This window comes from Chlorocebus sabaeus, chromosome 16 (genome assembly GCF_047675955.1).
Source record: "Chlorocebus sabaeus isolate Y175 chromosome 16, mChlSab1.0.hap1, whole genome shotgun sequence".
Classification (NCBI taxonomy): Eukaryota; Metazoa; Chordata; class Mammalia; order Primates; family Cercopithecidae; genus Chlorocebus; species Chlorocebus sabaeus.
The window spans coordinates 37873353-37899645 of NC_132919.1; the positions used below are offsets into that span (position 1 = coordinate 37873353).

General features: G+C 36.9%; 1 protein-coding gene across 3 annotated transcripts in view; it reads right to left on the reverse strand.

Moving 5' to 3' along the window:
* Positions 1-607: 607 nt before the first annotated feature.
* Positions 608-26293, reverse strand: part of BRIP1 (BRCA1 interacting DNA helicase 1) — a 183822-nt gene continuing 158136 nt past the window's right edge. For 2 of the 3 annotated variants that reach the window (XM_037993750.2, XM_008011223.3), the window contains exons 18-20: positions 13196-13278; positions 5468-5797; positions 608-3500 (exon numbers count right to left, since the gene is read on the reverse strand). In XM_037993750.2, the coding sequence (XP_037849678.2) occupies positions 2752-3500; positions 5468-5797; positions 13196-13278 (1162 nt within the window). In that variant the 3' untranslated portion in view covers positions 608-2751. The remainder of the gene's footprint in view (positions 3501-5467; positions 5798-13195; positions 13279-26293) is intronic. The other variant, XM_073004883.1, reaches the window with a different exon arrangement.

Consider the following 26293-nt stretch of genomic DNA (forward strand, 5'->3'; position numbering starts at 1 on the left):
ACAAAAACATATCTAGCTAGGGAAAGAGAAAAGTATTTGAGATGAAGTTGGGTAATAACACTAAGATATGACCATAAAATAATATGCTTAATTTTCTCATGTAGTTTCCCAATTCCAAAGGTAATTTCAAAAGTCCTCAAAATGTTTTAATTGTAGCATTGTGAAAATAAATATCTAGCTTTCCAAGTTATTATGCACATATTCATACCATCTATGTCAGTCTGTTCTCATGCTGCTAGTAAAGTCATATCCAAGACTGGGTAATTATAAAGGAAAGAGGTTTAATTGACTCACGGTTCCGCATGACTGGGGAGGCCTCAGGAAACTTACAATCATGGTGGAAGGCACCTTTTCACAGGCAGCAGGAGAGAAGAATGAGAGTGAAGCAGGGAAAACCTCCTTATAAAATTATCAGGTCTCATAAGAACTCACTCACTATCATGAGAACGGCTTGAGGGTAACCGCCCCCCTGATTCAATTACCTCCCACTGGGTCCCTCCCACAACACGTCAGGATTATGGGAACTACAATTCAAGATGAGATCTGGGTGGGGACACAGCCAAACCACATCACCATCGTTCCCTAAATGTAAATGAGTAAGAGCCACTTTACCTTTTTTATGAAATAATATGCTTTATTTTAGGCATTCTGGAACAAAAGCAAATGAAAATCGACTCAGAATATCAACAGACATTCCTTTTAGATTCTTAAAGCACAAAGAAATCTGTATGATTTTATAGTACTAACCGCTGCATTTTACAGATGAAACTAATTCCCTGAAGGGTGTGGTGATTGCCAATATGACTTAGCAAATTAGTGGCAGAGCCAGGTGTAGAGCCCAAGTCTCTTGTCTTCTCCCAGGTATTTATTCGTTTCACTACCCTACTATCCCTATCTGTGGTTTAATAATAATACCAGAGGAGAAAAATTGTTTCACCCTTTCAAAACAACATAAAAATTACCTTCTAATCTAGTATTTGGTACTAACTGCTCAATAATCAACTAGAAAAAATATGTAATACTAGATGGGATCTAATATATTCTAAATTCTTTAACTGGTAAATTGTCACCTGGCTAATTTTAAATGTCTTTGAACTATGCTTAGAGTTGTAACATCAAATGCTATAAAAACAAGCTGTAAAAATCTGAATATCTCAAAATGAAAGCAAACACATGCCTATATAATTCATTTATTCAAATGAAATGTAAAATAAATCCTTACTGGAAATTATGACTTGAAAATAATAGACCATACAAAATTCTTGGATAGCTCATAAAATTTCAATTCAAATTACTCACAAAAAGTCCTAATGCCCAGTGAATAACACATGTTTCTTAAAAAAAGATCAATGAATGTATTTCTGGAATGATGTCAGAGATGAGCATCTTTTATAATCATTTTTGATTAGACACAGCTTCATTCATAAAAATACAAACAAGATCAAAATTCACAGAAAGGATTACTGTGCTCTAAGGAAACATATTTTGGCTGCAGCTATAAATGTGGGTTTGCTTATCAAATTTATATATAAAGTTTTCTTAGTCATTGCATAACTAAAGCTTATGCTAGAACAATACCAGAGGGGAGAAATTGTTTCACCCTTTCCAAACAATGTAGAAATTACCTTCTAATCTAGTGTTTGGTACTCACTGATCCACTAGGAAAAATATATAATACTCAGCAGGATCTAGTATTTTTTTCCACAATTATGATGAAGCTAAATAATTAGAACAGAAAATTTAGAATACTTCATTTGGCATTTTATATCTTTACATCAATTTGTTTATGATATGTTTGATTTTAGGCTTATTATACAAATAATGTAAAACAATTTCAATTAAAAATGCATACCACTTTCTTAATTTCTCTTAATTACTTATAAGTAGGCAGTTTAATAACGAAATAAACCTTTCAAGACAAATGGTGATCTCTAAAAATGTCTCGGACTGATCTGAGGTAAAATCTATAGTGAAATATGACTGAGGTGTGACTAGACTGCTATTAATCTTTATGTATCGGTATGAAAACAAATGGATGAAGAGAACCACCTAATATGAATATTTACGTGAAACTAGAAATGCCCTAGGAAGCTCTAAATATCTTTGAATAATTTTAAATTGCATTTAGCTAAGGAAGACTTATTTGAGGACAATATTTTGTATGAATTACTTTGTAAAAACTCAAGAATAGGCCAGGCACAGTGGTTCATACCTGTAATCCCAGCACTTCGGGAGGCAGAGAAGGGCAGATCACTAGGTCAAGAATTTGAGACCAGCCTGACCAACATGGTGAAACCCCATCTCTACTAAAAATACAAAAACTAGCTGGGCATGGTGGTGCACACCTGTAGTCCCAGCTACTCAGGAGACTGAGGCGGGAGAATTGCTTGAACCTGGAGGTGGAGGTTGCAGTGAGCCAAAAGCATGCCACTGCATTCCAGCCTGGGAAACAGACCAAGACTTCATCTCAAAAAAAAAAAAAAAAAAAAAAAAAAAAAAAAAAAAAAAAACCCAAAACTCAAGAATAATAAAATTTACATTTCTGAATATAAAACAGTTTTTTAAAAAGTATGCCACTTATTCAATGCACAAATTACTGACAACAGAGTTTAACATAAGCATGATGACATATTTTTACTTTGCTTGAGAGTTAAGTATTATTACTTAAAACCAGGAAACATGCTTTTAGTTTTGGAAGGAGACGGTTTAAAGTTCTTTATTTCTATTTCATGAGTTTTTCCCAGTTCCAGTTCATTTATCAAAGTCATTTTTACCATCAATGTCATCAATTTTACTTTCTTCAATATACAGAATTCCATTCAACTTTGTATCTGTGCAATCCTCAGCTTTCACTTCTTTGACTGAATCTCCTTCTTGTATAGTTCTAATTCCAAAAAGGTCTTTAGCTAAAATGCAATCTGAATTGTTAGCCAATCTATTTCCTCCATCAGTTTCGGCTAGGTCATTTTTTTCTTCATCTGTATCTTCAGGATCATAAAGTTCAGGTGTAAAATAGATAGATTCATCTTCTGCTTCTGTTTCAAAATCTCTATTTGAAGTGGACTGTTTATCTTCCTTACTTACTAGAGACAATTCAGTGTCTGGATCGAGGGCTTCTTCAGAACAGAGCGGATGTTCAGAATGATTTTTTCTAGTAAGGGTGGCATCAATCTTTAAGGATGAAATAATGGTTTCTGATTGAGGGCATGATCCAAACGATGTGTTTACTGTCAGATTTGAGGATTCACATTTATCAGTGAATGGCAAAACAGTTTTACTTTCCATCTTTTCTGTTTTGAAACGGGGAGGACTAGAGACACTACTCTCTGATGACCTGAGCTCAGGTGTTGCCTTCGGTATTTTACCAGTAAAATACTGTTCCAAAGAATTAAAGCTTGACCAGCTAACTCTCTTTGTTTGTTTGTTGAAAGTTGGGCTTGTAGATCTGGAAATCACAATTTTTTCTGCTTTCACTGCTTCTTCCAGCAATACTGGATCATCTAAGAATACAAGAATTTAAAGCGTTAACTTTCTGCTCCTAGCTGACATAATTGTTACGTTAAAATGATTATTTATTAGCAATGCCTAAATAACTGTATAGGATACGTAACTTAGAACCCCCAATGAATACTAGTGGATTTTTATCTTGGAACAGAATATTAACTCTGAAAGAAATCTTAGGTCTCTAGTGTTTCCTAGTTCAAGTTATAATGCTGTCTGGTAAACTATCAAATTCCACACCAGGGAGCCCAAGAATGAATGAGGAAAGAAGGGGTAAAAGGGAAGAGGAAGGGAGCTGAGCATAGGAGGGAACAGGCTGTAAACATTTGCCTTGAAAATCCACTAACCAGTGACTGAGAAAAACTTACCTAGACTAATTCTTTTATTTAATAAATAAGGAATGTGACATAAGGCTAAGTTATTTGCTCAAAGTTATAAAACTGGTTAGTAAGAAGACTGAGACTAGAACCTAGGTTTCCTGATTACCAGGTTAATCAGCTTGAATTCACTATTTATAGTGAATTTTGTACTGCTATTTTGTAGTATTTATATACCACAAAATAAATGTTTAAAAATTGATTTTTTTCTTTTTTTTTGAGACCGAGTTTCGCTTTTGTTGTCCAGGCTGGAGTGCAATGGCGCAATCCCGGCTCACTGCAATCTCCGCCTCCCAGTTCAAGTGATTCTCCTGCCTCAGCCTCCTGAGTAGCTGGGATTATAGGTGGCTGCCTCCACGCCCAGCTAATTTTTGTATTTTTTAAGTAGAGACGGTGTTTCACCACACTGGTCAGGCTGGTCTCGAACTCATGACCTCAGATGATCCACCTGCCTTGGATATATGAATTAAAACAACTGAAATTATATCCAATGGTATAGACCAGAGTTTGGCAAACCTTTTCTGTTACAGGCCAGATAGGAAATATTTAGGGTTTGTGGGGCATAATGTATCTGTTGCGACTCAATTATGCTGTTCTAGTGCAATACACACAAATACTCAACTCTGCTGTTGTTTGCAATATGTAAATAAATGGACGTGACTACATTTCATTAAGCTTACAAAAACAGGCAGCAGACCAAATTTGGCCCACGGGCCACAGTTTGCCAATCTGATACAGATGATGATTTCTAAAATATTTTAAAATATTATTTTTCGCCGGGTGTGGTGGCTCACGCCTGTAATCCCAGCACTTTGGGAGGCCAAGGCGGGCGGATCACGAGGTCAGGAGATCGAGACCATCATGGCTAACACGGTGAAACCCGGTCTCTACTAAAAATACAAAAAATTAGCCGGGCGTGGTGGTGGGCGCCTATAGTCCCAGCAACTCGGGAGGCTGAGGCAGGATAATGGCGTGAACCCGGGAGGCGGAGCTTGCAGTGAGCAGAGATTGCGCCATTGCACTCCAGCCTGGGTGACAGAGCAAGACTCTGTCTCAAAAAAAAAAAAAAATTACTTTTCATCACTTAAAATAAATGTCTCTCACCTCCTAAAAATAAATAAATTCATGAGAACTATCTATATAGGAAAAGAAGTTCACATAGAAGTATCTATATAAAAAATTAGGCCAAATTTTTATATAGCCATTAGAATAACATCTCCTACTTATATGGTACTTTACAATGCTGTGATATTTATAATTTTGACCTTTACAACCCAACCTGAAGGGACAGCTAGGCAAGCATTTTTTTCCCCCCAATTATGACTCAAAAAGGTCAAATGACTTGCTCATGATCACAAAGCTAGTAAATGGCAAAGCCAGTTAGTGGAAAACCAGAAAATATGCTCTGGTCTCCTGACAAAAGTTTGTTCCCATTACAATACACCATACTGTTTCACTACTTTATGATAACACCTTATATTACAAACCACCATATTTAAGGAAGTTAATCTATACCCAAATAAATATCATTTCATTAAATATAATGAAAGACTTCTCTATCAAAGGTAAATGGGAAGAACTTTTCATACTTTTCTCCTTTCTGGAGATAATGCCACTTGGCAGAGGTGAATTTTTAGTAATAATTTTAGGACACTGCAGTTCCTGGACACACATCTTTGCTTCATCTTCCACAGAATTTTCTGGTGATAGATGACATGCTGCTTCCAGTAAATAAGGTGGGGTACTGTACTTTAAAGAGGTCACTTCAAGTGTGGACTCGGTGTCCTGTACATTCGTTCTGTCCTTTATGGATACATTAAGAACTTTTTGATGCTTTCTGGAAAATTGAGCCAAGGACTCCAGTGCACTTTCAAAGGTTGAATGGTGCTGAATCTGCTGCCGTACCCATTTAGAAAGTCCTAAAGAAAGAGGTAAACCCAGGGGAAAATTTGGTTACTTAGTTATTAAAATATTACATGCTAACATAATACACTTGCTTTTTCTAGTGAAGTAATCTAATTTGTATTTTGAATATACAGAATGGTTCTCTGTATGATTTTTCTGCAATTCAGCACTTTTACTATATATGTATCAGTAACATATAAAGTAACATTCATATATCAGTAACATATGAGTAACATTCTGTTTATATACAGTAATTGTCAAATGGAGAGAGAAAAGAGGCAGTGGAAGTAGGGCAGAGATGGGAAAACATATCATCTGGTTAAGAATAACTGGTGAATATGGCAAATTTAATTTCATCATAATTCCCCACACAAACTGCTTATTTTTTTGTAGGAAAACTAGAAGTTGTAAACAATACAACTTTCCATTCTAATATTCTAAATTTTACTCCTTTTGAAAAAATAATTTCAATATTCTAGTCTCAAGTTTTTTTGTTCCCTTCCTCCACCAATTCCAAATACATCTTAAATTAAAATTATTCTGGAGGTGAAATAATAACACTGTCTTATGGGCAAATCATATCCCATCTGAATTTTTCTTATATAATTATTTTATATATATATATATAATCAAGTTATAAAGGATATGATTTGACCTCTGACATATGAAAACTGCATAAAAATGAAACCTAAGAGTTTGAGGTGTTTTCTAGTACGGCGTACTTCCAAATGAAATGCAAAATCAGATATTTGGACTTTTACAAAATAAATATTCCCTGCTAACACTACTAAAACTAGCATCATCTTTTGGAGGAATTAGTTTTAAAAGTCACTATAGGGTAAAACTTTAAGTTCTAGATTTTAAAACTAAAAAAATTTTAAATAAGCCGTTTCCCTTGACGTTTTTTATTTTGCTCGTTTGGGGAATATGATTAGACCATAAAAATATGTGAAATTCTCTAAAACTGAAAATTTCTAGGCTGAGTGTGGTGGCTCACACGTATAATCCCAGCATTTTGGGAGGCTGAGGTGGGAAGATTGCTTGAGGCCAGGAGTTCGAGGTTGCAGTGAACTATGATGACATCACTGCACTCCAGCCTGGGCAACAGAGTAAGACCTATCTCTAAAAAAGAAATAAGTAAATAAAAATAAGAATTTTAGTACTATGTACCTTTTCATTTCAACCTTTTTATAATCAAAGAAAGCCTTTTCAATGTAAAATATCATTGTCTGCTTTTGAAAACTTGAAAGAATCTGAGCTCCACCTGCTGACTAGACACCAGCACTTAGCATTTTTGCCTTTAGTTACTGTTTGACCTATGCTACTGCACACTTCACGTGGAAAGGGAAGATAAAACAAACAAAGCAATGTTTTCTGCTTTATGTTTTAATATCAAACCAAATGCAGTAATTAAGCTCTGAAATTGAAAAAGTAGAGTCCACACCCACACATAGCTAATCCAAAACAAAATTTAACATCTCTTTATCATAATAAAGTGAACTTTGTTTAGCTAAAAGGTAATAATAAAGATACACATGTATCCCATGGCTCTTTATTAACAACAACTGGTATTGACTCTGAAAACTGTTTACTGTTGGATGAAACCATCGAGTGAGAAAAAAATGATACTACTGGCTGCATCAAAGCGGGGAGGAAAATTTGTGGCACCCTCTCGTCATGGTCCCCACTTCAGAATAGTACCATGGGATTGGGAGTTAGCTCCTAGTTTCTTCTCCCTGGGGAGAAAAGAGAAAACTGAACCTTATGTCTTTTTCTGGGAGGCTGCCCGAGGGACTGGCTTCTATCTTACCTGTATCGAAGAGCTGACATGAGCTGGCATACCCTACATGCCTAGGGACCACTGAGAACAAAAGCGCTGTGCAGCAAGTTTCTGCTCCACAGAAACCACAGTGCAACAGAGGCCCATACAGTTTGATGGCCACTCCCTCAGGGGTACAGAAAAGCCTGGAGTGTGCATCCAACATCTTGGCTTTTCAAGGAGCTGTCTAGGGACTGGTTTCTGTCTTGCTTGTCATAGAGCACTGACTGGACCTAGCATACTCTATATGCCTGGAATCTACTAAGAACAAAAGAGAGTTGGGCGTGATGGCTCATGCCTGTAATCCTAGCACTTTGAGAGGCCAAGGCAGGCAGATGACTTGGGCCCAGGAGTTTGAGATCAGCGTGGACAACGTGGTGAAACCCCATGTCTACAAAAAATACAAGAATTAGCTGGATATAGTGGTGTACACCTGTGGTCCCAGTTACTTGGGAGACTGAGGTGGGAGGATCCCTTGAACCCAGGAGGCCAAGGTTGCAGTGAGCTGAGATTGTACCATTGCACTCCAACATGGGTGACACAGTGAGACCCTGACCAAAAAAACAAAAACAAAACAAAACAAAAACAAAAAAACTAGCAAATATTTCTAATAAGGAATTTACAGACAAGTCCAAAGAAGATAGATCCACGGAAAAGGTTTAAGAGGCTCCCAGAATGCCTGCCTGGGTTGATGAGTGAAGGTGTTTCCCTGTACAAAACCAGTCAGTACACACTCTTTTTTCAAATGTGTGGATACCATACAAGGTTACAAGAAACATAAAGAAACAGGAAAAAATAACCCTATCAAAGGAACAAAATAAATCTCCAGAAACCAACCCCCCAAAAAAAGAGGTATATGAATTACCTGGCAAGGAATTTAAAATAACTGTCAAAATGATGCTCACAAGTTCAAGAAAATAATATAGAAAAAAAGGAGAATTTCAACAAAGATAAAGAATACAAAAAAGAACTAAACAGATTTTAGAGCTAAAAATACAATAACTGAACTGAAAAATTCGCTAGAGGAGTTCATCAGCAGACTTGATCAAGCAGAAGGAAGAATCAGGAAATTTGTTTATTTTATTTTATTTTATTTATTTTATTTTTTGAGACAGTCTTGCTCTGTTGCCCAGGCTGGAGTGCAGTGGCACAATCTCGGCTCACTGAAACCTCTGCCTCCCGGATTCAAGCAATTCTCCTGCCTCAGCCTCTCAAGTAGCTGGAACTACAGGTATGTACCACCATACCCGGCTAATTTTCCTATTTTTAGTAAAGACGGGGTTTCACCATGTTGGCCAGGCTGGTCTCTAACTGCTGACCTCAAGTGATCCACCAGCCTCAGTCTCTCAAAGTGCTCAGAATCAGGAAATTTGAAGGCAAGTCATTTGAAATCATCCAGTTAGGGAAGCAAAAAGGAAAAAGCAAAATGGAAAAAAAAGTGAAGCCTTATGACTTCACTTATGGGACACCATCAAAGCTGACCAATATACACATTCTGGGAGTCCTAGAAAGAGAAAGAGGGAAAGGAGAAGAAAACTTATTTATAGAAATAATGACCAAAAACTTAATAAATCTGGGGGGAGGAAAATGATATCCAAATACATGAAGCTCAGAGAACCCGAACAGAATGAACCCAAAAGTCTGTACCAAGACACTTTATAATCAAAGTGTCAAATGTCAAAGAAAAAAACAGAAACTTGAAAACAGCAAGAGAAAAGCAACTTGTCATATACAAATGGAGTCACATAAGACAATCAACAGGCTGGGCATGAAGGCTCATGCCTGTAATCCCAACACTTTGGGAGTCAGAGGCAGGAGAATTGCTTGAGCCAAAGAGTTTGAGATTAGTCTGGGCAACATAGTGAGACCCCATCTCTAAAAAAAAAATTTTTTTTAATTAGCCAGGTCTGGTGGTGCAAGACTGTAGTCCCAGCTACTCAGGAGGCTGAGGTGGGAGGATCACTTGAGCCTGGGAGGCTGAGGCTGCAGTGAGTCATGATCATGCCACTGCACTCCTGCCTGGGTGGCAGAGTAACACCCTGTCTCCAAAAAAAGAGAAAGATTTCTCAGGTGACATCTTGCATGCCATAAGGAAGTGGGATGACATGTTTAAAGTGCTGAAAGAAAAAAAACCTGCCAGTGAAGGATATTATATCTGGTAAAACCATCTATCAAAATGAATAAGAGGTAAAAACTTTTCCAGATAAGCAAAAGCTGAGGGACTTCACCACTAAACTTGCCTTGCAAGATATGCTAATGGAAGCCTGCTAAACAGCAACACAAAAGCATAAAGTTTGCTCGTGAAGTTAAAAGTGTACACAAATACAGAATACTTTAATATAACAACAGTGATACATAAATAATGTTTAATTCTATACAGAAGTTAAAAGACAAAGTATGAAAATAACTATAATAGTATGTTAGTGGATACACTATATAAAAGGGTATAATCTGTGACTTTAATAATAAAATGTGATGGGGAAAAGTAAAAATGTAGAGTTTTTTATACAACTGAAATTAAGTTGTTAGCTGAAAATATTGTTATGACTATGTTTTATGTAAGACCCATGTAACCACAAAGGAAATATCTATAGAAGGTATGCAAAAGAAAAATGGGAAAGGAATTAAAGCATGTTTCTTCAAAAAGTTTAAAAAAGAAAAGCTTTTAAGACCAGGAACAAAGCAAGGATGTTCATTCTCACTACTTCTATTTAGCTTTGTACTAAGAGTCCTAGCCAGACTATTAAGCAAGAAAATGAAATAAAAGGAATCCAAATTGAAAAAGAATAAAGTAAAATGATCTCTCCTTGCAGATGGCATGATCTTTTATGTAGAAAATCCTAAAGATTGAAAAAAAACCTGTTAGGACTAATAAACAAATCAGTAAAGCTGCAGAATACAAAAATCAATGTACAAAAATCACTTGCAATTCTATACACTAAAAACAATCAAGAGAGGAATTTAAGAAAACGATCCCATTTATGATAGCATCAAAAACAATAAAATACCTAGGAATAAACAACTAAGGAGGCAAAAAACCTGTACACTGAAAATTATAAAACATTGCTGAAAAACAATAAAGATAACACAAATAAATGGAAAGACATTCCACGTTCACACATTGGAACACCTAATATTGTCAGAATGTCCATACTACTGAAAGCAATCTCTCTCTCTTTTTTTTTTTTTTTTTTTTTTGAGACAGAGGCTTGCTCTGTCACCCAGGCTACAGTGCAATGGCACGGTCTTGGCAACCTCCGCCTCACAGGTTCAAGCCATTCTCCTGCCTCAGCTTCCCGAATATTTGGGATTACAGGTACCCACCACTGCACCCAGCTAATTTTTGTATTTTTAGTAGAGATGGGGTTTCACCATGTTGGCCAGGCTGGTCTCGAACTCCTGATCCACCTGCCTTGGCTTCTCAAAGTGCTGGGATTACAGGCATGAGCCACCATGCCCGGTCGCAATCTAAATTCATATGGAACGACAAAGGACCACAAATAGGCAAAAGAATCTTGAGAAAAAAGATAAAAGCTGCAGCCATCATACTTCCTGATTCTATAAAATACATTACACAGCTGTAGTAGTCAAAAAAGTATGGTACTGGCATAAAGAAAACCATATAAACCAATGGAACATAATAGAGAGCCCAGAAGCAGATCCACACGTATATGGTCAATGAGTCTTCAAGAGGCTGTCAATGGGGATTGACATGCTTTGGTTATTTGTTTCTTCCAAAGCTCATGTTGAAATGTGTTCCCCAGTGTCATAGGTGGGGCCTACTGGGAGGTGTGTGGGTAATGGGGACAGAGCCCTCATGAAAGGCTTGGTGCCCTCTCCGTGGTAATGAGTGAGCTCTTACTCTAATTAGTTCACATGAGATCTGATTGTTAAAAAGAGCTTCGCACCTACTCTCCTCTCTCTTGCTCCCTCTCTCACCATGTGATGCATCTGCTTTCCCTTCACCTTCTGCTATGATTGTAGACTTTCTGAGGCCCTCATTAGAAGTAGATGCTGGTGCCAGGATTCTTGTACAGCCTGCAGAACCATAAGCCAAATAAACCTCTTATCTTTATAAGTTATCCAGTCTTGGTGTTGGCAACGATTGTTTGGATATGACACCAAAAACACAGGCAATAAAAGCAAAATTCGACGAGGACCATGTTAAACTAAAAAACTTCTGTACAGCAAAGTAAATAATCAGCAGAGTCAAAAGGAAACCTACAGAATGGGAGAAAATATTTGCAAGGCATATATCTGATAAGGAGTTAATCTCCAAAATATATAAGAAACTCCTGTATCTCAATAACAAACAAACAAAAAAACACACCAAGCCCGGGCATGGTGGCTCACGCCTGTAATCCCAGCACTTTGGGAGGCCGAGGCGGGCGGATCACGAGGTCAGGAGATCGAGACCATCCTGGCGAACATGGTGAAACCCTGTCTCTACTAAAAATACAAAAAAATTAGCCGGGCATGGTGGTGGGCACCTGTAGTTCTAGCTTCTCGGGAGGCTGAGGCAGGAGAATGGCATGGACCCGGGAGGTGATGGAGCTTGCAGTGAGCAGAGATCACACCACTGCACTCCAGCCTGGGCGACAGAGTGAGACTCCGTCTCAAAAACAAAAACAAACAAACAAAAACACACACCAAAAACCAAACCAAAAAAAACAGATATGCAAAGAAATCCAAATAACTCAATTAAAAAATGAGCAAACGAAAAGATGTTTCTCCAAAGAAGACATATGATTCGGCCAACAGGTATAGAAAAGATGCTTAACATCCCTAATCATCAGAGAAATGCAAATCAAATCCACAACGTGCTATCACATCATACCTGGTAGGATAGCCATTATGAAATTTAAAAAAGAGAAAGAAGAAAAAAGGAAATAAGCGTTAGGGAGGATATGGAGAAATTGGAACCCTTGCGTGCTATTGGTGGGAATGTTAAATGGTGCAGCTGCTGTGAAGAACAGTATCAAATCAAAAAATTAAACTCAGAACTACGATGATTCGCCAATCCTACGCTTGGTATTTATTCAAAAAAACTGAAATCAGGATCTTGAAGAGATATCTGCATTCCCATGTCCATTGCAGCATTGTTCCCAATATCCATAAGGTGGAAACAACCTAAATGTCTACTGACAGATGAATGGATAAAGAAAATATGGTATAATGTATACATAAAATAAAATATTAGTCATTGAAAAGAAGGAAATCCTGTCAGATATTATAACATAGATGAACCTTGAGGACATTATGCTAACTGAAATGAGCCAGTTACAGAAGGACAAATACTGCATAATTCAATTTATATGAGGTATCTAAAGTAGTCAAACTAATAGAAGCAGAAAGTGTAGCGGCGGTTGCCAGGGGATGGGGGGAGAGGGAAACGGGGCATTGCTGTTCAGTCAGTGTTAAGTTTCAGTTATGTAAGATTTAAAAGTTCTAGATATCTGCTGTGAAATACTGTGCTTATAGTTAATAATATTGTACTGTGCACTTAATAAGATGGTAGAGCTTGTGTTTTTTACCACGATAAAAATATGAAGATTGTTACTAGTTTTTACTCTAAGCCCAGTTGAGATCTTACCAGATATATAGCGACTTGGGTTATTCCTAAAGCGATCATCCACTAGAATAAGAGCTCCCCAATCATTTTGGTGTCGAATACATCTAGAAAAAAATAGGGAGAAAATCAAATAATTATAACATCGGAAATAAATCCAGTTTTCCAGTGGGACAGAGAGAAAATTGGAAAAAAATCAATTTTATAGATTCTTTTAAACAATTTGTTATTAGGAGAAAAGTTATAGAAGCTATCCAATACAATGTAACAAAGAAGTTGTATTAAAAATTCCCTACTTTTGCCAAATACAGATAACTTACATACAAAATGTTGTATTTTATTTTACACTCAACAAAATTATAGAAAATATTTTCTAAGATCTTTCTTTTTTCTTTTTTTTTTTTTTGAGGCGGAGTCTCGCTCTGTTGCCCAGGCTGGAGTGCAGTGGCCGGATCTCAGCTCACTGCAAGCTCCGCCTCCCAGGTTCACGCCATTCTCCTGCCTCAGCCTCCCAAGTAGCTGGGACTACAGGCGCCCACCACCTCGCCCAGCTAGTTTTTTGTATTTCTTAGTAGAGACGGGATTTCACAGTGTTAGCCAGCACGGTCTCGATCTCCTGACCTCATGATCCACCCGTCTCGGCCTCCCAAAGTGCTGGGATTACAGGCTTGAGCCACGGCGCCCGGCCTCTAAGATCTTTCTTAACCACATAGACCCTTTGGGTTTTTTTTACCTTAAGTATTATAAATAATTGTAGGTTTTATGTAAAGGTCCTTTTTACTAGTTTGATGAGTTTTTAATCATGAATAAACATTTAATTTTGTCAAAAATATTCTAAAATTCAATTGACATAACATGTAGTTTTTCTTCTTTTGACTGTTAATATGGTAGATTACACTGGTTCATTTTCAAACACTGAATCATCCTTGCATTCCTAGTCATGGTATATTATTCTTTCTATAGATTTTTGGATTCAATTTGCTAGTTTTAAGAAATACACTAAAAAATAAAAGCATACTTTTTAATAATTATTAAACAATTTTAAAGTGTACATACAATGCAATGGTTTTTGGTATATTTACAAGGCTGTATAACCTATACCACTTATCTATCCCAGAACATTTTCACCACCCCAAAAAGAAACCCTGTGCCCATTAGCTGTTACTCCATATTATCCCAATTATTCCCCATTACCTCTGGCAACCACTAATCTTTCTGTCCTTAGAGATTTGCCGATTCTGGACATTTCATTTAAGTGGAATCGTACAATATGTAGTATTTCGTATCTGGCATATTTCACTGAATGTGATGTTTTCAAGATTCACTCATATTGTATTTCTCAGTACTTTATTTATAAGTTAATATTTCCACTTTTTGGCTACTATGAATAATGCTGCTAGAAACATTCGGGTACAAGTTTTTATTTGAATACATGTTTTTTATTCTCTTGGGCATATACCTAGAAGTGGAACTGGTGAGTCACATGGTAATTCTATGTTTAACTTTTTCAAACACTGCCATACTGTCTTCCAAAGCAGCTGCACATTTTACATTCCCACCTCCTATGTATGAGGGTTCCAATCTCCACAACCTCACCATCACTTGTTATTGTATACCCTTCTAAAATTAAATCTACCCTAGGAAGTGTGAAATGATATTTCATTACAGCTTTGATTTGCATTTCCCTCACGACCAATGATGTTGAACATCATTTTTATGTGCTTACTGGCCATTTGTGTATCCTTTTTTGGAGAAGTCTGTTCAAATTATTGGTCCATTTTTAATTGCCCATTTTGTCTTTTTATTATTAAGTTGTAAGAGTTCTTTATATATTCTGGATACTAGATCCTGCTACACATGATTTGCAAATATTTTCTCCATATGTGAGTTGTCTTTTCCATTTCTTGATACTGTCCATTGAAGAATACAAATTTGAACTATAACAAAGTCCAATTTACCTACTTTTTCTTTGGTTGCTTGTGCTTCTGATAGCAGATCTAAGAAACTATTGCCTAATACAAGGTCAAGAAAATTTATACCTGTTTTCACCTTTTTCTGACTTTGATCCACTTTGAGTTAACTTTTGTATGTGGTATGAGGTAGGAGTCTAATTTCATTATTTGCACATATCCAGTTGTCCCAACACCATCTGGTGAAAAGACTATTCTTTCTTTGAGTTGTCTTGGCACTCTTGTCAAAAACCAATTCACTGTAGATGTATGAATTTGTTTATGGACCCTCAATTCTACCCACTGATCTCTACATTTGTCTTGATGCCAGTACAACATAGTCTTGATTAGTGTGGCTTTGTAATAAGTTTGAAATAGAAAACTGTTTATTCTCCTAGTATGTTCTTCTTTTTCAAGATTGTTTTGACTGTTTTGGGTTCCTTGCCTCTCCATAATAATTTTAGAATCAGCTTCTCAATTTCTGCCAGAAAGTCAGCTGGGATTTTGATTAGTATTGTATTTAACCTCTATATCAATATAGGGGAGTGCTGATATCTTAACAATAAGTCTTCTAATCCATGAACATGGAATTCTCTCCATTTATTTAGAATTTTCATTCAATAATGTTTTGCAGTTTTCCGTATATAGATCTTTCATCTCCTTAGTTAAGTATATTTCTAAGTATTTTATTCTTTTTGATGTTATTTTAAATGGAATTTTGTTAAGTTCATTTTTAGATTTTTGGCTGTAGTGAATAAAAATGTCATTGATTTTTTTAAATATTGGTCTTGTAACCTGAAACGTTGCTGAACCTATCAGTTCTGCTATTTTAAAAATGGATTTCTTAGAATTTTCTGTGTGTAATATATCATTCGCAAATAAAAACAGTTCTGCTTCTTCCTTTCCAATCTGTATACCTTTCTTTCTTTTCCTTGTCTCACTGCCCTGGTTAGAACCTCCAATACAATATTGAACAGAAGTGGTAAGAGTGAAAATCACTGTTGTGATCTTGAACTTAGGAAAAACATTTCAGTCTTTTACGATTAAGTGTGATGTTAGCTGTGAGTTTTTCATAGATGACCTCATTAAAGCTAAGTAAGTAACCTTATATTCCCACTTTGTTGAGTATTTTCATCATGAAAATGTGTTGAATACTGTTTTTTGCTTTTTTTTTTTTCATCTTGAGAAGATCATGTGGTTTTGGTCTTCTGTTAATATGGTGTATTACATTAACTGATTTTATAAAGCATGTTGAACCAATCTTGGATTGCTGGGATAAATCTTACTTGGTCATGGTGTATAATCCTTTTAGTATGTTGCTGATTCTGTCAATGGCTTTTATTTCTATAGTCATATGAAATATTGCTGTACAATCTTCTTTTCTTGTAATGTATTTTACTTGTTTTAGTATCAGATAATACTGGCCACATAGATTGAATTGGTAAAAATTCTCTTCCATTTTTTGCTAGAGTTAATGAAAGATTAATGCTAATTCTTCTGTAAATTTTTGGTAGAATTCATCAGTGAAGCCATTTGATCATGAGGCTGAGGCAGGAAAATCACTTGAACCTACGAGGTAGAGGTTGCAGTGAGCTGAGATCGCATCATTGCATTCCAGCCTGAGCAAGAGTGAGACTTTGTCTCAAAAAAAAAAAAAAAAAAAAAAAAAGTGGGGGAACTGTTTTGATGACAAATTCTATCTTTACTTGTTATACATCTATTCAGATATTCTATTTCAGCTGGTCGCAGTGGCTCATGCCTGTAATCCCAGCAGTTTGGGAGGCCGAGGCAGGCTGATCACGAGGTCAGGAGTTCGATACCAGCCTGGCCAACATGGTGAAACACCATCTCTACTAAAAATACAGTCAGGCATGGTGGCAGGCACCTGTAATCCCAGCTACTCAGGAGGCTGAGGCAGGAGAACTGCTTGAACCTGGGAGGCAGAGGTTGCAGTGAGCCGAGATAATGCCACTGCACTCCTGCCCAGGCGACAGTGTGAGACTCCATCTCAAAAAAAAAAGAAAAAGAAAAAAAAAGATATTCTATTTCTTCTTGATATATTCTCAGTATTTTGTCTATCTATGAATTTGTCCATTTAATCTAAGTTATTTAATTTCTCATCACACAATTTTTTTTTTTTTCCGAGACGGAGTCTCACTCTGTAGTCCAGGCTGGAGTGCAGTGGTGCGATCTGAGCTCACTGCAAGCCCTGCCTCCCGGGTTCACACCATTGTCCTGCCTCAGCCTCCCGAGTAACTGGGACTACAGGCGCCCACCACCACGCCCGGCTAATTTTTTGTATTTTTAGTAGAGATGGGGTTTCACTGCATCACACAATTTTTGAAGGTATTCTCTTACAACCCTTTGTATTTCTGTAAGGTAGTAACATCTCCTCTTTCATTTCTAATTTTAGTAAATGAGAAGTTCTCTGTATTCTCACGCCTGTAATCCCAGCACTTTGGGAGGCCGAGATGGGCAGATCACGAGGTCAGGTGATCAAGACCATCCTGGCTAACAAGGTGAAACCCCGTCTCTACTAAAAATACAAAAAAAAAAAATAGCCGAGCGTAGTGGCGGGTGCCTGTAGTCCCAGCTACTTGGGAGGCTGAGGCAGGAGAATGGCGTGAACCCGGGAGGCGGAGCTTGCAGTGAGCCGAGATCGTGCCACTGCACTCCAGCCTGGGCGACTGAGCAAGACTCCGTCTCAAAAAAAAAAAAAAAAAAAAAAAAGTTCTCTGTATTTTCTTTGGTCAGTCTTGGTACAGGTATGTCAATTTTGTTGATCTTTTCAACAAATCAAGTTTTGTTACCTTGGTTATTCTCTACTGTTTTTTGAATTCTCTATTTCATTTATTTCCTTTCCAATCTCTAGTATTTCCTTTGATTGCCTTGCTTTGGGTTTAGTTTGCTCTTTTTTTCCTAATTCCTTAAGGTGGAAGGTTAGATTATTGATTCCAGATGTTTATTCTTTTAAAATACAGATGTTTACACCTTTTTTTTTTTTTTTTTTTTTTTTTTCCGAGACAGTCTCTTGCTCTGTCAGCCAGGCTGGAGTGCAGTGGCATGATCTCAGCTCACTGCAACCTCCGCCTCCTGGACTCAAGCAATTCTCCTGCCTCAGCCTCTCGAGTAGCTGGGATTACAGGCCTGTGCCACCATGCCTGGCTAAATTTTGTGTTTTTTTTTTTTTTTTTTTTTTTGAGGCAGAGTCTCGCTCTGTCGCCCAGGCTGGAGTGCAGTGGCCAGATCTCAGCTCACTGCAAGCTCCGCCTTCCGGGTTCACGCCATTCTCCTGCCTCAGCCTCCCGAGTAGCTGGGACTACAGGCGCCCGCCATCACGCCCGGCTAGTTTTTTGTATTTTTCAGTGGAGACGGGGTTTCACCGTGTTAACCAGGATGGTCTCGATCTCTTGACCTCGTGATCCGCCCGTCTCGGCCTCCCAAAGTGCTGGGATTACAGGCTTGAGCCACCGCGCCCGGCCTAAATTTTGTATTTTTAGTAGAGATGGGGTTTCACCATGTTGGCCAGGCTCGTCTCAAACTCCTGACCTCAGGTAATCCGCCCACCTCAACCTCCCAAACTACTGGGATTACAGGCATGAGCCACCGCGCCCAGCCTAGATGTTTACAGCTTTTAAAAATTTCCCTGGGAGCAGTACTTTCACTGTGTCCCCCAAATTTTGGGACATTGTTTCCATTTTCATTTATCACAATGTATTTTTCAATTTTTCTTCTGATTTCTTCTTTGACCCATTGGTTATTTAAAAGTGTGTCATTGAATTTCCATGTATTTGTGAATTTTCCATTTTTCCTTCCATTATTGAGTTCTGGTTTATTTCATTGTGGTCAGAAATAATACTTGTAATGATTTCAACCTCTTAACATTTATGAAAACTTATTTTATATTTTATGGATGAATGGATGGTCTATCCTGAAGAATGTGTCACGCTCACTTGAGGAGAATGCATATTCTCCTGTTGTTGGGTGAAGTGTGCTACAGATGTCTGTTAGGTTTGTTTGTAGTAGTTAGTTTGCAGTTTTGTTCAAACCAACAACACTACAAACTTTATTTCCTGTTGATTTTCCTTCTAGTTGTTCTATCCATTATTGAGTAGGGTATGGAAGTCTCCAAGTATTACTAAATTCTTGATTTCTGATGCTTTTTGCTAGATGTGTTTTGGGGCCTTTTATGTTAACTACATATGTTTATAATTGCACATGTTTCGACTTGTTATACATTCTTCAGAGAATGGCTGTTTTTTTTTTTTTGAGACAGAGTCTCACTCCTGTTGCCCAGGCTAGAGTGCAGTAGTGAGATCATGGCTCACTGCAGCCTCAACTTCCTGAACTCAGGTGATTCTCCCACCTCAGTCTCCTGAATAGCTGGGATTATAGGTACATGCCTATATCGGCTATAACAGCTAATTTTTTTGTACTTTTAGTAGAGACAGGGTTTCATCATGTTGCCTAGGCTAGACTCGAGGGCTCAAGCAATCTGCCCACCTCAGCCTCCCAAAGTGCTAGGATTGCAGGCAGAATGGCATTTTTATCATTATAAAATATTAATTGTTTCTATTAACATTTATTTTGTCTTAAGGGTCTATTTTATCTATTAGTATAACCAAACCAGCTCTCTTTTGTTTACTATTTGCATGGTATGTCTTTTCCCATCATTTTATTTTCAACCTATTTGTGTTTTTTAAACTAGTGTTTCTCTTGCAGACAGCATATATCACATTATTTTCAATCCATTCAGCCAAACTTTGCCTTTAGATTGAAGTGTTTAATCCATTTATATTTAATGTAATTACTGTTAAGGTAGGATTTACTTAGCTATTTTGTAAAATACCCACTTTGCTATTTGCTTTCTATATGCCTTATGTATTTTGTTCTTCTGTCTTTCCATTACTTTCCATTTTCTCCAATAGACACTTACCAGTATATAATTTTAATTCTCTTATCATTTACATTACTATATTTTCTAAATTATTTTTATTAGTGGTTGAAGAGTATAATAAACACATCAACAAGTAATAACCTAGTCAGTATAATTACCAACTTGATTTCAATAGTACACAAAAATGGTCCTTCTGTTCCCTCACCTATCACCTTTGGGTTGTTATTGTCATATAAATTATATCTTTAAACATTGTATGCTGGTACAGAAGAATTAACATTGTAGGTTGGATTATTTATCCCTAGAAAGATCTGTTTAAAGGTGGCCCTGGGCTGATGAATGAAAACTTAGATTCAGGAGGGTTCCTGTGATTGACTGATAAGAGAGTCTCACTGTGCCTAAACTGTTTGAGTAAACAATATATGAATGCTGAATACTTATTCTCCTTTTGAGAGTCTAGTCTTCTGGAAACTGCTAGGCAGACCAGCCCCAATAAAATCCCTGGGTGCTAATGAGTTCCTCTGATTGGAAATATTTCATGCATGTTGCCACAACTCATTGCTTGGGGAAGTGTGTTCTGTGTAACTGCACTGGGAAAGGACACTTGGAAGCTTAAGATTGGCTCCCTGGACTTTGTCCCATGCACATGTTCTGTTCTCTTTGCTGATTGTGCTTGCTATCATTTCACCGTAATAAATCCTAGCCATGTATACAGTTATATCCTGAGGCTATCTAACTGTTCCAAGTGAATTACTGAACTTGAAGGTGGTCTTGGCAACCCACGAGACAATCACCACAGATTTACAATTATTGTTTTATGCAGTTGCTCTTTTTAAAAAATCAGGAGAAAAAGAATTATAAGCAAGAAATATATTTATATTAACTTTTATATTTACCTATGTCGTTATCTTTGAGGGTATTCTTTATTTCATCATGTGCATTTGACTTACTTCCTAATATCCTTTCATTTCAGCCTGGAAGACTCCTTTTAGTAATTCTTGTAGGACAAGTTTGCTACAGAGTAATTCTCTTGGTTTTTGTTTATTTGGGAATATCTTAATTTTTACCTTATTTCTGAAGGACAGCTTTGTTAGATATAGTATTCTTGGTTGACAGTCATTTTCTTTCAGCACTTTGACCATGTCAATTAACTGCTTCCTGGTCTGGAGGATGTTTTGTACATGATGAGTTATTTCTCTCTTGCCACTTTCTAGATTCTGTCTTCTGGCTGTTTGATTTCAACCATCTAGATAGGAATCTCCCTGAGTTCATCCTACTTGGAGTTCGCTTATCTTCTTGGATGTATAATGTTTTTAATCAAATTCAGAACATTTTCAGCCAGAATTTCTTCAAATATTCTTTCTGTTATTTTTTCTCTCCTCTCCTTTTGGGACTCCACATATGCATATGTTGGTACACTTGATGAGGTTCTACAGGTCTCTGAGATTATGCTAGTTGTTCTTCATTCTTTTTCTTTCTGTTCCTCAGAGTGAATAACCTCAATTGATGTTTAAGTAAATCAATTCTTTCTTCTGCCTGCTTAAATCTGCTGTTGGGCCCCTGTAATGAATATTTCATTTTAGCTATTATACTTTCCAACTCCAGAATTTCAATTAGGTTTTTATTAAGCAAATTTTATCTCTTTATTGATATTCCCTATTTAGTGAGGTGAGACATCATTCTCATAGTTTTTGATACAGTTTGCTTAGTTATTGAACATATTTGAACTAGCTGTCTCTCCTAACGCATAGCTTTGTCTACTAAGACAAATGTCTGGGTTTCCTCAGGGATAGTTTCTATTATTTTTTTCTCTTAGTGTACAGTTATACTTTGTTATGTGTCATGATTTTTGTTTAAAACAGTACATTTTAAATAATATAATGTGGCAAATACAGAAATCAGATTATTCTCCCTCTTCAAGGTTTTTTGTTCTTGTAATTTTTCTAAAATAATCCTGTAAAGTCTGTATTCTCTCACATGTGGTCATTGAAGACTGCTTGGTTAACTTAGTAGTCAGCTAATAATTAGACAAAGATTTCCTTAAATGTCTAGAATCATCATGTCTCCCATTCTTTGCCAAGAGTCTCTGCATGTATTGGGACATAATTTCAATCCTCAGCAAGGTAGGTAATAACTCTGATCTTGATTTCACTTCCTGCGTCAGCAGAGTACCAAGGTGATAGCTTAAGGCCTTTTCAGGTCTTTTCTTGGCATGTCCACATCACTGGTCACATGCACAGTCCTACACATATGCATGGCCCACTAAAATCCCAGGAATATGTCAGAACTTTAAAAGCTCTCTATGGACATGCATTCCTCAGCTTTTCTCTTTACATTTTTTGGCTAGCCTCTCACTTGCCCCAAATGTCATTCACTGTCTCAGGCAGCTATGAAGTTAAACAGCTGGCTGGGTGAGCTGAGTCAGGTCAAATAAAGATAGCCTTGTGAGTGGGGTCTTCCAGGAAACTCCCAGGTAGGTCACATAATTCTCTGGAAATGTTCTCCAGCCCTGTTTTGCTCCTTCCAATGACTGTCAGGTTGCTGGCTTTCCTCATGATTTCAGGTTGTTGGTTTTTAAGGCTATTGTGAACTTGGAGAGAGGTGAGAACAGAGCAAGTTAAAATACCACAAAGCTTACTGTTCTTACTGCAGTTCAGCTATTTTTAAGGAGTAAATGCTTCCTAGAATGCTGTAACTTTTGATTAATACCCAGAGTTTTGATAAAGTTGATTCGAACTTATTTTTGCCTATTTTCTCATTGCTTTTAGAAATTTCAAAGGTCTTTGTTCTGCCATTTTTGAGGACCTTACCCAATTTGCTGGCACTCTGTAAAGGACATCTTCATCTGTGTTTCGGGGGGATACTGATCTATAGTTGTTGTTTTTTTTAACTTTTATTTTAGTTTCAGGAATACATGTGCAGGTTTGTTTCAGAGGCAAATTGCATGTCATGGGGATTTGTTGTGACAAATTGGGACAGATTATTTTGTCACCCAGGTAAAAAGCAGCATAGTATCCAACAGGTAGTTTTCCTCACTCTCCTCCTACTCTCCACTCTCAAGTAGGCCCTGGTGTCTATTGTTCCCTTCTCTGTCCACATATACTTAATGTTTAGCTCTCGTGTATAAGTGAGAACATGTGGTATTTGGTTTTCTGTTCCTGCATTAGTTCATTTAGAATGGCCTCCAGCTCCATCCATGTTGCTGCAAAGGACATGATCTTATTCTTTTTTATGGTTGCATAGTATTCCATTGTGTATATGTACCACATTTTCTTAATCCAGTCTACTATCAATAGGCATTTAGGTTGATTCCACATCTTTGCTACTGTGAACAGTGCTGTGATGAACATACAGATACATATGTCTTTATGGGAGAATGACTTACATTCCTTTGGGTATATACCCAATAATGGAATTGTTGGGTTGAACAGTACTTCTTTAACTTCTTTCAGAAATCAACAAACTGCTTTCCACAGTGGCTGAACTAATTTACATCCCCAACAGCAGTATATATGTGGTCCCTATTCTCTATAACCTTGCCAGCATCTGTTTTTTTTTTTGTTTGTTTGTTTGTTTTTGACTTTTTAACGATAGCCACTCTGACTAGTATGAGATGTTATCTCGTGTGTCTGTGTGTGTTTTGGAGACAGAGTCTCACTCTGTTGCCCAGGCTGAAGTGTAGTGGCACAATCCTAGCTCACTGCAACCTCCACCTCCTCGTTTCAAACAATTCTCCTGCCTTAGCCTCCCAAGTAGCTGGAATTGCAGTTGTGTGCCACAATGCCCTGCTAATTTTTGTATTTTTAGTAGAGATGGGGCTTCGCCATGTTGGGCAAAGTGGTCTTGAACTCCTGACCTCAAGTGACCCACCCGCCTTGCCCTCCCAGTGTTGAGATTATAGGCGTGAGCCACTGTGCCCAGCCGCATTGTGGTTTTGATTTGCATTTCTCTAATGATTAGCATGTTGAACATCTTTTCATATGCTTCTTGGCCACATACATGTCTCCTTTTGAGAAATGTCTGTTCAGGTCCTTTGGCCGCTTTTTAATGGGGTTGTTTTTTGCTTGTCAATTTAAGTTCCTTATGGATTCTGGATATTAGATGTTTGTAAGATACATAGTTTGCAAACATTTTCTCCCATTCTCTGGGTTGTCTTTACTCTGTTGATATTTTGCTGTGCAGAAGCTCTGTAGTTTAATTAAGTCCCATTTGTCGATTTTGTTTTTGTTGCAATTGCTTTTGGTGTCTTCATCATGAAATCTTTCTAGGGCCTATGTCCAGAATGGTATTTCTAAGGTTTTCCTCAAGGGTTTTTAGTTTAAGGTGTTACATTTAAGTCTTTAATTCACCCTGAGTTGGTTGTTGTATATAGTATAAGGAAGGGGGTCCAGTTTCAATCTTCTGCATATGGCTAGCCAGTTAGGTCCCACTTGTCAATTTTTGTTTTGTTGCAGTTGCTTTTGAGGACTTAGTCACAAATTCTTTGCCAAGTCGGATGTTTAGAACAGTATTTCCTAGGTTTTCTTCTAGGATTTTTATAGTTTGAGGTCCTACACTTAAATCTTTAATCCATGTTGAGTTCATTTTAATCCATCTTGAGTTGATTTTTGTATATGGTAAAAGGGAGGGGGTCCAGTTTCATTCTTCTGCATATAGCAAGCCAATTACTCCAGCACCATTTATTGAACAAGGAGTCCTTTCCCCATTGCTTATTTTTGCTAACTTTGTCAAAGATCAGATGGTTGTAGGTGTGCAGTTTTATTTTTAGGCTCTTACAGTTTTATTCCCCCCCCTCCTTTTTCTTTTGTTTTTGTAGTCCTCATCTGGTTTTGATTGCTGGTTAATTCTGGTCTCATAAAATAAATTGGAAAGGATTGCATCTATTTTTCAGAAGAGATTATATAAAATTTGTGTTATTTCTTCTTTAAATGTTTGGTGATATTTGCTAGTGAACACATCTGGGTGGAGAATGTTTTAGAAGGCTTTTAACTATGGATTCTATTTCTCTGCTATATAGCTATACATGTTATCAATTCCATCTTGGCCTCATAAAATAAACTGAGAAGGATTACATCTTCTATTTTTTAGAAGACATCATGTAAAATTTGTGTTATATCTTCTTTAAAATGTTTGGTAATATTTGTTAGTAAACACATCTGGGTGGATAATTTTTTAGACAGCTTTTAACTATGAATTCTGTTTCTTTGCTGGATAGCTATTCATGTTATCTGTTTCATCTTGGATGAATTTTGGTATTTTGTGGGTTTTGTGGAATTAATCTACTTCATCTAAGTTATCAACTGTATATGTATAGAGTTGTTCATAGTATTCCCATATTATTCTTTTAATGTCTGTGGAGTCTGTAGTTATACTATTAATACCTCTTTTATTCTTGATATTAGTAATTGTGGCTTCTCTTTTTTTTCTTTGCTAATTTTGCTAGAGGTTTATCAATTTTATTGATCTTTTCAAAGAGTCTATTTTTTTTTCTTTTTCAACTTTTATTTTATTTTAGATTCTGGGAGTACATGTGCAGGTTTGTTACAAGGTTATATTGCATGATGTTGGAGTTTGGAGTGCAGTTGAACCTATTACCCAGAAAGTAAGCATAGAACACAATAGGTCATTTTTCAACCCTTGCTTCCCTCCTTCTCTGCCTCCTCTTACATTCCCTAGTGTCTGTGTTCCCATCTTTACGTACATGTGTACCCATTGTTTATCTCCCATTTATAAGTGGGAACATATGGTATTTGGTTTTCTGTTTCTGTGTTAGTTTGCTTAGCATAATGGCCTCCAGTTGCATCCATGTCGCTGCAAGGACATGATTTCGTTCCTTTTTAATAGCTGTGCAGTATTCCATGGTGTATATGTACCATATTTTCTTTATCCAGTCCACCGTTGATAGTTTTTTGAGTTGCTTCTATGTCTTTGCTTTTGTGAATTGTGCTGTGATGAACACACAGCTGCATGTGTCTATTTGGCAGAATGATTTATTTTCCTTTGGGCATATAATCAATAATGGAATTGCTGAGTTGAATGGTAGCTCAACTCTTAGTTCAAACAGCTTAATTTTAATTTCTCTGATTTCATTATTTTTGTTACAATTCATCAATTTATACTTTTTATTATTCCTTTTTTTCCTGTTTGCCTCACATTTATTTAGCTCTTGTTTTTCTAGCTTCGTAAGGTAGAAACTAAGATCACTGATTTGAGGATTTTTTTCCTAAAATAAGCATTTAATGATATAAATATCCATTTGGGCACTGCTTTAGCTGC